Below are 15,858 nucleotides of genomic sequence, written 5' to 3' on the forward strand. Positions count from 1 at the left end.
AAATAAAATGGCATTACTATGCATTTTTATTTATTTGCGTTTGTCTCCTGTGCTTAAGGCAGTCGGGGCAGTGCTCCTCTGCCCTTTAGGAGGAACCCCCCCATGAATATATACATCACCATACACAATTTATGGGCATTTCACCAGGGGAACACCACAGACATACTCTGTGTTTGCCCAGCGGTAATTGCTTTTTAGTTTTGTTTTTACCCGTGCGTACCCCTCTTGCCCTCACTGCTGTGTCCACAGGCATTTTACCACCTATAACTGCAGTGCTGTTTGAATAAGCCCTGTAGTACAGGCAGCAAAATGTCAGTTGGGGCGGGCCAAAGTGGGCATACCACCATAAACTCCTGTCCTTCCCACTGGATCTCTGAACAGAAAAAAAGGACACATCAGACATGTATGTTTTTCTGTTGTAGCTTTTTATAAGCCACTTGCGTGCTCAAAGAGGACACTCTACTCTTCCTTCTCACCGTAACACTGCTTGTAATATAAAATATTCTACTCATTTCAATACTTCTCTCATGCATGATACCAAGAGCCTCTCAGACATTACTCTATCCTTCTATTTCACTCCATCTCTGCATGGAATAAAGAGCAGGTGCTGGCTCTGGTGCCTTCTGTTACTGGAGATTCCTCATCAGTCAGTAAGCCTGCAGACTGGGCCATTTGGTTTCATGGGGAATCCAGTGCCCAACTCTACCCCTGCTGGAATCTAAGTGGTTTACTCTTTGGAGGTTTTCTCGAAGGTCCTCAAAATGATTTGTTATTGTATACCAAGAATTGCTATATATTATGTACATTTTGTCCTTTATAGATATTTTCTCCTTTATCTAGTCCCCTTGTCCCCATCTCGCATTAATTCTTTCTTCTTCTTTGGGGGGGTGGGTGGGGTGTTTAGGTGACTACTCTCAATCTAATACACATAACTTTGTGCAAAAGTGAGCATGCTTGGTAAAAAAGATTAATTTATTTTATGCCAACTAAGATTAAAGTGCACATTTATTTCAATATTGATAAATCTTCTTTCACTGTCCATAAAGCAAATAATGTCCCCAGGTGTGTGCTTCTCTGTCACTGCACTGAGCACGTGTCATACAGTGTTCGCTGCCCTTTACATTTTATTCTTACTTCTCATTAAAAAAATTATTTGCTTTCTAAGGTGGAGCTGAGCATGGATGAAATCACCACATTCAACATCGGCACTGATGGCAAACCATTGACAAGCCACCCCGAGCACTTGATGGATGCAGAATCGGCGCCACACACAGACGGGAACACTGAACAGGAATGCATGACAACCACAGTCTGCTCTAGGACTAAAGAAGTACAACTCAACACAGTCTGTCCTATTGATAAGGAATCTGTGATCAGCACAGATGTCTCCACTGGGAAAGAAGTAGTGGTCAGCGCAATCGGCCCTATTGAGAAGCCCATGGTTACCACAGTTGGCTCGATAGATGAAGAGCCCATGGTCAGCACTGTTGGGTCTGTTGAGGAGCCTCCCAGGGCTAGCACAGCTGGATCTGTGGAGGAGCCTCCCATGGTTAGCACAGGCGAATCTACTGAGGAGTCTACCATGGTTAGCACAGTTGGAGCTGTTGAGGAGCCTCCTAAGGTTAGCACACTTAGTCCTGTTGAGGAGCCTCCCATGGTTACCACAGTTAGCTGTATTGATGAGGAACCCATGGTTAGCACAGTTGGATCTATTGAGGAGCCACCCAAGGTTAGCACAGGCAGATCTACTGAGGAGCCTACCATGGTTAGCACAGCTGGATCTGTTGGGGAGCCTCCCATGGTTAGCACAGCTGGATCTACTGAGGAGCCTCCCATTGTTAACACAGTTGGATCTATGGAGGACCCTCCCAAGGTTAGTACACTTAATTCTGTTGAGGAGCCTCCCATGGTTTGCACAGTCGGATCTGTTGAGGAGCCTCCCATGGTTTGCACAGTCGGATCTGTTGAGGAGCCTCCCATGGTTAGCACAGGTGAATCTACTGAGGAGTCTACCATGCTCAGCACAGTTGGATCTGTTGAGGAGCCTCCCCTATTTAGCACACTTAGTTCTGTTGAGGAGCCTCCCATGGTTTGCACAGTTGGATCTATTGATGAGCCTCCCAAGGTTAGCACACTTAGTTCTGTTGAAGAGCCTCACATGGTTAGCACAGTTGGATCTGTTGAGGAGCCTCCCATGGTTAGCACAGTTGGATCTGTTGAGGAGCCTCCCATGGTTAGCACAGTTGGATCTGTTGAGGAGCCTCCCATGGTTAGCACAGTTGGATCTGTTGAGGAGCCTCCCATGGTTAGCACAGCTGGATCTGTTGAGGAGCCTCCCATGGTTTGCACAGCTGGATCTATTGAGGAGCCTCCCATGGTTTGCACAGCTGGATCTGTTGAGGAGCCTCCCATGGTTGGCACAGGTGGATCTACTGAGGAGCCTCCCATGGTTAACGCAGTTGGATCTATTGATGAGCCTCCCAAGGTTAGCACACTTAGTTCTGTTGAAGAGCCTCACATGGTTAGCACAGTTGGATCTGTTGAGGAGCCACCCATGGTGTGCACACTTAGTTCTGACGAGGAGCCTCACATGGTTAGCACAGTTAGCTGTATTGATGAACAACCCATGGTTAGCACATCTGGATCTGTTGAGGAGCCTCCCATGGTTAGCACAGCTGGATCTGTTGAGGAGCCTACCATGGTAAGCACAGCTGGATCTGTTGAGGAGCCTACCATGGTTAGCACAGCTGGATCTGTTGAGGAGCCTCCCATGGTTAGCACAGTCGGATCTGTTGAGGCTCCCATGGTAAGCATAGGCGTATCTACTGAGGAGTCCACCATGGTCAGCACAGTTGGATCTATTGAGGAGCCTCCCAAGGTTAGCACACTTAGTTCTGTTGAAGAGCCTCCCATGGTTACCACAGTTAGCTGTATTGAGGAGCCTCACATGGTTAGCACAGTTGGATCAGTTGAGGAGGCTACCATGGGTAGCACAGTTGGGTCTGTTGAGGAGCTTCCCAAGGTTAGCATGCTTAGTTCTGTTGAGGAGCCTCCCATGGTTACCACAGTTAGCTGTATTGAGGAGCCTCCCATGGTTAGCACAGCTGGATCTGTTGTGGAGTCTCCCATGGTTAGCACAGTTGGATCTGTTGTGGAGTCTCCCATGGTTAGCACAGTTGGATCTGTTGTGGAGTCTCCCATGGTTAGCACAGTTGGATCTGTTGTGGAGTCTCCCATGGTTAGCACAGTTGGATCTGTTGAGGAGGCTACCATGGGTAGCACAGTTGGAGCTATTGTGGAGCTTCCTGAGGTTAGCATGCTTAGTTCTGTTGAGGAGCCTCCCATGGTTACCAGAGTTAGCTGTATTGAGGAGCCTCCCATGGTTAGCACAGCTGGATCTGTCGAGGAGCCTCCCATGGTTAGCACAGTTGGATCTGTTGAGGAGCCTCCCATGGTTAGCGCAGTCGGATCCGTTGAGGAGCCTCCCATATTAAGCATAGGCGTATCTACTGAGGAGTCTACCATGGTCAGCACAGTTGGATCTGTTGAGGATCCTCCCCTGGTTAGCACACTTAGTTCTGTTAAAGAGCCTCACATGGTTAGCACAGTTGGCTGTATTGATGAAGAACCCATGGTTAGCACAGCTGGATCTGTTGAGGAGCCTCCCATGGTTAGCACAGGCGGATCTACTGAGGAGCCTCACATGGTTAGCACAGTTAGCTGTATTGAGGAAGAACCCATGGTTAGCACAGCTGGATCTGTTGAGGAGCCTCCCATGGTTAGCACAGGCGGATCTACTGAGGAGCCTCACATGGTTAGCACAGTTAGCTGTATTGATGAACCCATGGTTAGCACAGCTGGATCTGTTGAGGAGCCTCCCATGGTTAGCCCAGGCGGATCTACTGAGGAGCCACCCAAGGTTAGCACAGGTGGATCTACTGAGGAGCCTACCATGGTTAGCACAGTTGGATCTATTGAGGAGCCTCCCAAGATTAGCACAGGCGGATCTACTGAGGAGCCTACCATGGTTAGCACAGCTGGATCTGTTGAGGAGCCTCCCATGGTTAGCACAGATGGATCTGTTGAGGAGCCTCCCATGGTTAGCACAGGCGGATCTACTGAGGAGCCTACCATGGATAGCACAGCTGGATCTATTGAGGAGCCTCCCAAGGTTAGCTCACTTTGTTCTGTTGAAGAGCCTCCCATGGTTAGCACAGTTGGATCTGTTGAGGAGCCTCCCATTGTTGGCACAGTTGGATCTGTTGAGGAGCCTCCCATGGTTTGCACAGTTGGATCTGTTGAGGAGCCTCCCATTGTTAGCACAGTTGGATCTGTTGAGGAGCCTCCCATTGTTAGCACAGTTGGATCTGTTGAGGAGCCTCCCATGGTTAGCACAGTTGGATCTATTGAGGAGCCTACCGTGGTTAGCACAGTTGGATCTGTTGAGGAGCCTCCCGTGGTTAGCACAGTTGGATCTGTTGAGGAGCCTCCCGTGGTTAGCACAGTTGGATCTGTTGAGGAGCCTCCCGTGGTTAGCACAGTTGGATCTGTTGAGGAGCCTTCCATGGTTAGCACAGTTGGATCTGTTGAGGAGCCTTCCATGGTTAGCACAGTTGGATCTGTTGAGGAGCCTCCCTTGGTTAGCACAGTTGGATCTGTTGAGGAGCCTCCCATGGTTAGCACAGTTGGATCTGTTGAGGAGCCTCCCATGGTTAGCACAGTTGGATCTGTTGAGGAGCCTCCCATGGTTAGCACAGTTGGATCTGTTGAGGAGCCTCCCATGGTTAGCACAGTTGGATCTGTTGAGGAGCCTCCCATGGTTAGCACAGTTGGATCTGTTGAGGAGCCTCCCATGGTTAGCACAGTTGGATCTGTTGAGGAGCCTCCCATGGTTAGCACAGTCCCCTCCATTGAGGAGGAGCCCGTGGTCAGCACAGATGTCTCTCTTGATGAGGAGCCCATGGTCAGCACAGATGTCTCTATTGATGAGGAGCCCTCTCCCAGCACATCTGGCCAGTTTGATAAAGAATCTTCCACTACTGTAGACTTGGGCATTGATAAGGAACCCCTGATCAGCACAAGTGTCTTTGCTGGTGAGGAGCCCATAGCGAGTACAGCCTGCTCCATCGATGAGGAAGCTGCAGTCGCAACAGAGGTCTCTGAAGAGGCGACTATGTGCACAGCTGGCAATATGGACATGGAACCTGTGGTCTGCACAAGCCGATCAGGTGATAAAGAGCTGACAATTCAAACAGATGTCTCTATTGATAATTACGTCCATATCAGAACAGGTACCAATATTGATCAGAAATCTACAATCAGCGCAGACATCTACATTGATAAGGAATATGTGATGAGCACCAATGTTGCCATTGATAATGAACTCTTGGTCGGCACAGAAGATTCTCTTGATGAGGGGGGCACCATCATATCTGATGTCTCTATTGATGAGGAGAGTATGATCAGCACAGTCTGTCCTGTTGATGAGGAGGCCATGATCAGAAGCAATGTTTTACTCCAGGATAATTCCACAATCAGAACGGAAGTCTGTACTGAGGAGGGGCCCATGGTTAGTAACGAGGACTCAAATGATAATGAGCCCATAATCGAAGCAGAAGTCTCGATCAATAAGGAATCTGCAACCAGCCAAGACATTTACTTTGATAAGGCACCAGCCGCCAGCACTGAGGTCTTCATTGATAAGGATTCCATGGTCTGTACAAATGGCTTCATTGAAAATGAGCGCACCATCAGAACAGACGTCTCTGATTTTATACCCTTATCCAGCACAGATGGTTCTGCATTCGGCACAAATATCTGCATCAATTTGGAATCTGTTAGCACCGGTACCTCAGCTCATAACAAACCCAGCAGGACTGGTTCCATTGATGAGGAGGCCATGGTCAGTACAGAAGACTCTATTGATGAGGAAACCAGGACCAGCACAGGTGTGATTAGCACAGACCTAATCATTGATAAAGAATCTGTGATCAGCACAGGTGTCTCCATTGATCATTTATCCACGATCAGCAAAGGCAACATGCTGGTAGTCTGCACAAATGGCCCTACTGATCCCATGATGAGCATGGGGGTCTCCACTGAGAAGATCATTACTATTGACAGGGAAGGTTCTATTGATAACGGACCCATGGTTAGCACAGAAGACTCTCTCGATGGCGATCCCACGATCAGCACAGGTTGTTTTCTTAGTAAGGAGTCTGTGATCGGCACAAACATCTGCCATGATAATGAACTGGTAATATGCGCGTTTGGCTCGATTGATAAGCCCAGAGCCTATAGGACTAGTTCAATTGATAAGAAGTTGATGACTAAGTCAGGTGATGAGCTTCACGAAGAACTGATGGCTGGGACAGAGAGTTGCATTAAAGTGGAGCGCTTCAATTCTATCGAGTTGGGTGTCAAGGTGAGTTAGTTTTATAACCCTCGGACAGCAGAACACATGATTACCTTTCTGAGATCTAATGGAATTACTGCATGAAACAAAACATTTCTATCCTTTTGTCATGCTGTATTTGTGAATGGAAGAAGTGGCGCTCTGGACATTTCTGTCCTAGCTCATTGTCTCAGTGTATGAAATATATAACTCCCCTGGCATGTTTGTCCTGTCTCTCTGTATCACTGCATGGTATGTAGAACAAGGAACATCTCCTGGCATGTCAATCCTATGTAATAAATCTCTACAAGGAATCTGGAACATCTCATGGCACTTCTAACCTATCCCGCTGTGTCACTGCTTGAAATACAGAGCATCCCCTGGCATGTCTATCCTGTCTCACTGCATGGGCTGTTTAATATTTCCTAGCTTATCTAGATCTCATACATTGATGCATGGAATGTCTGAAGGAATGCCTATCCTATTTCATTGGATCAGTCTCTGGAATAAGGACCTCACCAGACATTTCTATACTCTCCTTGCAAAGCACACAGGGTGACAGACATGCCCAGATGTTTCTATTGTCTCATTTCATTCATAGTCTGTGCTACTATCCAGCAACGCACAATGTGAAGTGACAGCTGTGTTGTCCCTGCTCTGTCTCTTTGTAGGAAACCATCTCCACTGTTGCAAGATCACTGGATGGTGCAAACCTGGACTCGGATCCCTCTGATGACGAGGTGGGTGATTCCTACATATGGGCACACTTGTCGGGTTCTCAGGTGTCAAGGTCACTTCTATGGCTTTTATCTTGGCCTCTATGTTAGCATGCCATTCTGTACTGGTTATGACTGATTTGCATTGCTGAGTTCTCAGAATTCATTAGTATAATTTGTCGCTAACATGTCTGGTGATTCAAAAGCAGAGGCATTAATGTGATGTATATTTTCATCAGATATATCACTGATATGGTGATGGGTGATCATACCTCTTCTGATGGATGCGATTCTGGTGATGTGATTCTATATTGGAGAAGACTCCGCCACACCTATGAGTCTGCGAGCAGTCCTTGACTGCACCTGACCTTTTATGGCAAGTCCATACCCATTAGAAATGGGTTTTTACGGAAACCCAAGCTCTGGTTCACCAATGTGTGCCACTGTGGGTAGTGTGTTGTTTATGACTGTGCCATGGGAGGTAAATATGTGCTATCTATACTATTGCCGATGGGAATTGATAGTGCTGCAAGGAAGAGCGTGTTGGTCTCCATACGACGCTCGTCCCACCCCTATCATCGAATACTTAAACTGAACGCATTTGGATTCTGGGGCAAGCACCTATAGTCTGCTCAGTGCTGACCACCATCCAGTGTTTTGACAGTGGGGTAGGATGGCAAGTGGGGTAGGATGGCCAGTACCTCCATGGCATTAGACCCCCCCCCCCCCCCCTAACCATCTAGCAGTTAATCGCACAAGATATGGATGCCATGGTAAGAATCTGCAGGGCATTTCCACTCCACACTATGCTGTACGTTGTCAAGAAAATAGAAGGGGATGGTGAAGTGCCTAGAAGGTGCCTAGAACCAGCGGCCACCGTCCATCACTTTAGCAGCACAATGTAGGTGTGTCACAGCAACACATTTGCAGGAGTCGTTGAGTCCTTTAGCATGATCTAGTACAAACCATGCACAGTTGCTAGGGTACGATTTTTTTTATTCCAATGAGGAAGCCCTGTACCAAAGGTCCTAGTGCAGAAAGAGCTCCTACATTCTCTGGCCCAATGTCCATTAGGTCAGGGACTACTTCTAAATTGCAGAATGCTTCAGCGTTCAGCATGCGCAAGAAAGGTCTGAGATTCAACACTCCTTGTAGCAGCCTCTACACCAGGGTGGAGGTGCGCAGTTGTGCTCCAAACCGAAGTCACCTTAAGGACACCCACTCAAGTAGGTGAGATGATTTCTGTGACATTTGTGTGTCACCAGAGCAGACCGTGAAACATGTAGATTGTACTGCTTTGATGGGTAAAGGTACACATTTGAACAGTTGCACATGTGCTAAGGAGCCCAGGGTTTCATAGTAACTTGGCAGGCCTGTTAATAATTTAGTTTTTAGATGCTCCAATGTGTCCACACAGTTTCTACACACATCCTCTTGAAAAGCAGAGGAAGCCGGTATTAGGAAAAGCCACCAACGACGTTTTCAATTGACCTCTTTTTCAAGACTGACTTTCACAAGGTGGAAAGGCTAAACCGTTCAGGCTGACTCATGGTTGTGAGTGGGGTTAAACGCATAAAACTCATGAAATTCAATTGTACAGGCAATTGTATTTCTTTTGGAAAAAGAATAGGACTTCTGATGTCCTGGTCACATGCAGTGCCCAAGGTGTGTCATTTGGAGCCAGGCAGCCTGTGCATCAGATCAGGGCGGCCTTAGGCATGTGCAAGCTGTGCACCTGCACAGGGCCACCACATCCCAGAGGCCACCAAGCCAATATATATCCTTGATATAATAATCCTCTGAGGATGGATACATATTTGTGTGGTGGCCCCTGGCCGGGATTTGGTGGCCTCTGGAAGTGGAACAGAGCCAGAGGCCACCAAATCCCAGCCAAACACCCTGACCCCCCCCCTCCTCACTGGCCTCCGTGCTCCGCCCCGCCCGGACCCCCTCTTCCGGGGCCCCCTATCTACGCTCCCTGCCCAGGGCCACCATGAGCCTAGAGCCGCCCCTGGCTACTGGTGCTGGAGAGAAATCCGAATAGACTTGTGGGTATCACCATAAAGGGTGGGAGCAAGGAGGGAATGCCATAGCTTCTTGGTAGTAATGTGATCAAGGTATTCATTAGTAGCAGCCTGACAAAGCGCACAAACCAAGATGTGGTAGGAAGCAATTCTCACTATAAAGTTGCTAACTGGGCGTTACTGGTAGCGAGGGAACCCAGCAAACTGGAAGAGCAATGTGCTGAACTTGGATTATATTTTTATTTGCAATGTGCCCTTCAGTGGTCCAGCAGGGCAATAGCACTTGGATCTCAGGGGGCTCTTCTTAAGGCAGCAAGCCCAAACTGCAGCTGAGCCAAGGGGTTCTTCCAGTGAGTGCGGATGGGATCTCACAAGGCAATCTGTCTGTCTTAGTTATTAGCAACAGCAGGCATTTCATCCATGGTTCTGGTGTATCGTCCCTGCACTGATGGGGAAGCCAGCCAAGCTCCTTGCACTGTGCTGGTGCACCGACCTCTTTGTTGTCTAAAGTCAAGCTTCAGTACTGGGCTTACAGGGGCGGCTGGTGTCCATAGATCCTGACATTCGATGGCAGACCAACAGGCCACTCTGACCAGTGGCCTCTCATGTGACCTGGTGCATGGAATGCTCACTTTAAGTTCTCAACACTAGCGTGCCACTTTAGCTGTGTGTGAAGAGATGCAAGCCTCCTCGATGATTTCAAATTGGAAAGGATATGGTGGAAATGAGCATTTGAATTGACATTGTATATAGTAGAAATCAGTTTGTTTTAAGATGAGCACTTTTTTGGTCATTGAAAAAAATGATTTCATGTGCTATGGATTGATGTTTGGATCATAAAGCAGTCTGCTCCATGAAATACGAGTTGGCTATGAAACTATGTAGAACCCTAGGCCAGCATAATGGTGGTCCATAAAACCCTAAGGATAACTTGTCTGAAAACCTGATGAGAAATTTATCATAGAAATAAATGAGTTTGTGTTTTATTTCTGAAAGAGAAAAAGAATTAGCTTTTAGAGTACAGAAATGTGATAGTCCCTAGTTTTTGATTTTACTTATGTGATTGGTCCTAGATACTGCTAACTTTTGACAATTTCAAATAGTTTACTATGTATTGTACATTGGCAAGGAGAATGTAAATCTCTTGCTCCCAAGATCAATGATTTAGATTTGCTTTCATGTACTTCTGCACTATAATCAATGGCATATTTAGCTAAAGCTTTGAACTACTGTTGCAGCCAAATAGTAAGTTTTGATAAAACTGGATCATTTCCACACATTAAAATGGGCAGATAAATTTCACCTATTTTCAGAAGAAAAATATTTTTTTCAAATAAGTTGGAAAGTGAAACATAATGAAAACACTTGGGGTAAAGTACAGCCATGTATAAGACCATGGGGTTGAAAATTCACTAGTAATATATTTTGGGATGTATATATTTGGGATAATATATATATTGATTCAGAAGATCATTTGGATTTAATCTGGGAATAAATAAAGTCTCCTGTGAAGAAAATATTGCAAGTTTGTTAAATAGTTTGGAATTTTCTCGGTCCAAAAAGTGCTTTCTTATTAGTAGTTTCAAACTGATGAGTTTTCATTAGAACTGCAAACTTTTGAGATCCAGGACCAGTTGCCTACCAATTGGATATTCTGTCGTAGCGCCCATTTTGAATATCTACAATTTGAGTTATCCCCATGTTTTCTTAGAATGTGTGTGGAGGCGTCCGCTGTACATTTTCAGAAAGGATGAAATAAGACATAGTGCGAGTTGGGTCCCTGAAAAGTTTGGAGTTTGCAGTCAATTTCCATATCCAAAGTTGTTTGTAATAGTTTGACTCCGGATGAGGTCAGTTTCTTTAATGCCAGACCAAATGGGAAGACTTAAAAGATATGAGCCATTGAAATATCAAATTTATTTTGCTATTATGTGTTGTAGTAAATTGTACTGATTTCAAGTTAATTGATAAATAGTATACAATACATTCAGTACAGTCTACCTGAAAATCCGAAGAAGTAAGCTCCGTTCAGGGGCAGGGAGGAGGCTTACAAGTGGCAGCATCTGGTAATTTTCTCATTTGGCTTCAAGAACATTCCCTCCAGTCTCAACTCTTTTGTTCTTAATTCCTGTTACAAATTATTGCCTTCACTTAAAATATCCAAATCCACTGTGTATTTAGGATTGTTGAAAAAAATGGCCTTAGGGTCAATCTGCTGGCTGGTTCCAAAGTTTCCTCAACCACCATTACTAAGGTTTGTAGATCTTCAATCTGGGTGGGAAACAGTTTCTTTAGTTTTTTGGCAAAATCTTTTTAACCCTTGGAGCTGAAACTTTGTTTGCTCTTCCATGTGCTAGATGGATTTTTTTTCAAGTCACGTAGATAAGGTTTTCCTTTTCTGGCTTTTTAGCAGTCTTATTCAAGTTCCCCTTTTTTTAATGTTATTATCTGTACATTAATTCCATTTGAGGAGATAGTCTTCTTCTCATTAGGAATTTCCACTTTTTACCTTCATTTAAGGATGCAACTTTTAAAATATCGAAATAATTAACTGAGTCTTGCATGCATGAGGAAATATCAATAGCAAGATCCCCAACTGTCTTAGCGTTGTCGTTAAAGGCATCTTCAAACATACCTAGGTGACAATACTTTGAGGGGATTTATGGTCAGAATTTTTTTTTTTTTAGTTCCCTAGCAACTGCATAATCAATGTAACACTAATCAAAAATGATCTTGAAGTGCCAATTGCTTAGTAAATATTCACTTTGGATCTGAAGGTAGTCTGAATGGAAAGCATTGTGAAGGATCAAGGTGAAACCGCGATTTCAGGTTGCAGAATATACTCTTCTTGAAGTGAGGTAGATTCAAGGCATTCTAAAGGGTGGGCACACATCATCAGTGAACGTTTGGAGTCAAAGATTGAGACAGAGTGTTCTGAGTCTTGATGGTAGCAGCCCCCTTGGTTTCTGAACTAGTCAGGCCAAGCTGGTATAACAATGTTTAATACCATGTTGCCTCAAAAAAAATGCCTCAATATTCTGCATCTGCAAGCATGCTTGGACCTCCCGTTAACAACTGGGAGTCACCAACAGGGAGAGTGCTGACGGAGACCAAAGATGGCAATTTGCTAATATAAAGTGCGGAAGGGTTCGGGCAGTTAAAAAAAAAAAAAAAAAAAAAAGATAAATAAGTGGAGGACCCAACAGATGCTAAAGTTAAAATTGGAAGTAATATCTTTTAACCTGGCTTTTTGCCTTAGATATTGATCGTACGCCTTTTGCTCAAGGTCCCACATTGCTTCCAACACCTGTAATGTTCTAGGAACATTAAAGCTGATTTTACTGAATCGATGACTATTGAGATACGTCCATGACATTCACTTCCATTGCTGTCCTTCCTCACAATACGGTAACTGTAAAGGAGGGGGTACACCCGTTCACTATAGAGGTCCCAGAGCAGACCAGAATTAATGTACCAAGGCACAGATGTGTGTAACTCAGTAGTGCAATTGCATAGGGTGGTTAGGTGTTGCAGGACCTGATTATGGTGCATTCAGCAATGCTCTGTGTGGCTCCCAGTACTGGAACTAGAGCCTCTTTCATCCACAAATCAATTTGTGAGCTCCCACACTGCAGTACTGAGGATGACTCTATGCAGTACAGAATTCAGGTGCATTGGTTGATCTGTGAGGGGCTACCAATAAAGTAAGTGTTCAGCATTCATTGTTAGCGTATGGCACCAGCTTATCTGGCTTTGCCCTTCAAAGCACCAACTCAAAACTTCTATCCCACACTTGAGACTTCTGATGATGACCCAAAGTCAATAGTCTTTCAACTACTGAAACCACTGAGATCTGTACTAGGAATCCCCCTTTCACACCCTTTATTTACGGTAGAAGATTTCACTAAATGTCAGTAATTTGTGAATCCAAGATTTGCATTATTTCTCGACATTGACACCAACCTTCTCTTGTGGTGACCACCGCCTACCAAAATGCAAAATATTGGTTCAAACCGGTTTCCTCATTTACATTTATTTGGGACCAGAGTGGAGGGGCCATACTTGAAGTAAACTCCATCTCTTTGATGCTCCTAAAATTGCTCTGTCCATCTGTACCTACAGGTCTCTACTGTGAAGATGAAGCACTTGATACTTGGACCTGAGAACCTGGATGACACCTTGGAGTATGTCTATGGCGGCGCTAATACCATGAGCCCCGTGGATGAGGACGAAGCCTGTGGTGCTCTAGCTGATGATACCCAGGACAGTGATGTTTCCTCAACAGAGATAACCTTCAGTTCTAGAAGCTGAGTTCCCATGCTCATTGAGCTAGCCACTCACTGTGGTGACTTAACTAAAATGTACATAGTAAATAAAGTATTCTTATTTTTGCAATAATTTTTGCTTTAATTTTCATTGATTTTTAATTTATTTGATTTTAGATTTAAAAGTAAATCACATTTTTCATTTCATCTGTCATCAAGCAGTCATCATGTGTGCTGGCTATTGGGAACCATCTTTGGACAAGCCTCTTGGCCAACGTACTTCTTTCTCTTTGTGGCCTCAGTTGCACTCGCTCCCAGTGATTGCAATTCTTTAGGACAGAGCAGGCTAGTGCTCGTCTTGGTTACTGGAGGAGACCCTAACCTTTTATAGACATTGTTAGGTTTGTTTTACATTGTCTTAAGTGAAACTCACTAAACATTTGACCAGGTAAATCACACAATCCCCTGCTCAATCACCCCTCAGGCTTCCTGTTCCATCTGTAGCCTCCTCACCCCTGCTCAGGACCTTGTGTGGTTTGTTAAATCTATATAGCAGGGTGGGTGGAATACAGAAAACCTCACAAGGGGTAGCGGAAAGGGAGAACTGTGTGAGAAATAAACCGAGAAGGGTGTATGAAACTGGCTGCTCCTTTGGTGACAATCTGACTGTAGAAAATAGTGGATTCCCCAGATGTACGACGCTGCCACTCACTCTTTACCAACACGCTGATCGTTCCAGTACATTTTATTACAACATAGGTTTTTACAATCCATTATGTGGTATTATTACAACATGGGTTTTTACAATCCATTATGTGGTATTGTTATATGTATATATTTTTTTACTTTTTGGGGGATAACCCTCAACAACACCTTTAACACATATATTATATATATATATATATATATATATCCCATCTCCTTTTGCCACACAGAGAACCCCACCTTCCCAGGGTGGCCAGTGCTTCTGGTGTGAGGCTTTCAGGTGTAAATTCCACCCATTCCTCCTTTTAGCTTCAAAGAAGTGCACAGACTCCGGTTGTTTTGCAATTAAAATGTGGTTATTTGTACAGAGGCAGGAGGCTTCCTGTTCCCAACCTTTCTGCTCACCAGAGCCCTGATCAGGGGAGGCAGTCTCTCTGATTTTTATAATGGCCCACGTGGTTTCCCTTTTGAGCACAGGCCGTATCCTTTTACAGAGTGCGCAAGGGGAAAAGTACACAACTGTTAATGATCAACAATGGTAATGTAAAAACAGACTGTGCAGTGAGGCATACCTTAATTTTGTGCGAAGGGTATGACAAGAAGGTGGCATGAGCGCATAATGGAAATATAAGGACTTTCAGCCCATTGCGCCTTTCTTCCTTTTAAAGTCGTGTACTTTTCCCCCTTGCGCACTCTGTAAAAGAATACAGCCCGTGTTCAAAAGGTAAACCATGTGGGCCATGCAAAAATCAGAGACTGCCTCCCGTAATCAGGGCTCTGTTGGGAAGCCTCCTGCCTCTGTACTTTTCCACGAATAAAGGAATTTTAATTTCAACACAACCAAAGTTGCTGCAGTTCTTTGAAGCTGAAGGAGGAATATATATATATATATATATAACACAATTCCCCCTTTACAGGGCGAAAAACGCGACAAACTCGCGTGTTTAGGGTTATTTTGCTTTTTTTATTTGATTTTTAAGCCTACAGATAGAATCTTTGCAGATAAAGGCAAACACTGATCTACGCCTTTCGGGAGAGCTTCTCCCTTGCTCACGATCACCTGATCACAGGAAGTGAGTTCTTTTAAAGTGACATTGTGTCCTTTCCTGTTTGGTGTTCCCATTATCTCTAAGCATTCTGGAGGTTGTATTAAAAAAGGGTCTTTCACTTTAAGCACTGTTTCTTGTTAATTTTGCAAACTTATTCGTTATTTTCAACATTGTTCCTGTTATTTATTTTTCTCTCATCAGTCCAACAATTCTCAAACTCATTAGTTATTTCTGTACAGTTTTGGTTTTCTTAGTTTGTCAAAACTTGGTTTTCTCCACTTTTAATTTAACTGTGTGTTCAGATTCAGCTCATATTTTCCCTTTGGTGGGAAGTCTTGATTTCTTTCTGACTTTGATTATTCATTTTTTGTGCATAAGGATCAAAAGAACCCCCCAGGGCGACCAATACTATCAGCGAATGGATCATTGCTGGGGCCATTGGCAAAGTTCATAGATTACTTTTTACAGCCCTACGTAAGACATCTGAGTTCCTATATACGGGACACAACGGACATACTAAAAATGCTACAAAATACACCGAGGCAGGAGTCCTATCTATTGGTGACGATGGATGTTGTATCCTTGTATACAACTATAGGAAATGACTTTGGCATGGAGGCATGCAGCTTTTTCTTGCAGGAGAGAAATCTAGAATATCAAGAGCACAACAACCTGCTCAGACAGATGATTGAGATCTACCTGAAC

At 44.6% G+C, this 15,858-nt stretch overlaps 1 protein-coding gene across 1 annotated transcript; it reads left to right on the top strand.

The window, feature by feature from the left end:
• Positions 1–1,474: 1,474 nt before the first annotated feature.
• Positions 1,475–13,532, top strand: LOC147717867 (uncharacterized). Its single transcript, XM_086920576.1, has 10 exons — positions 1,475–2,269; positions 2,486–2,737; positions 2,834–3,000; positions 3,325–3,454; positions 3,518–3,739; positions 3,812–3,883; positions 3,920–4,001; positions 4,326–6,424; positions 7,066–7,134; positions 13,257–13,532. Exons 1-10 carry the CDS (start codon positions 1,475–1,477, stop codon positions 13,443–13,445), a joined length of 4,077 nt encoding a protein of 1,358 aa, XP_086776702.1. The 3' UTR covers positions 13,446–13,532.
• Positions 13,533–15,858: the final 2,326 nt, after the last annotated feature.

This window comes from Lissotriton vulgaris, chromosome 5 (genome assembly GCF_964263255.1).
Source record: "Lissotriton vulgaris chromosome 5, aLisVul1.2, whole genome shotgun sequence".
In the NCBI taxonomy this organism is placed as follows: Eukaryota; Metazoa; Chordata; class Amphibia; order Caudata; family Salamandridae; genus Lissotriton; species Lissotriton vulgaris.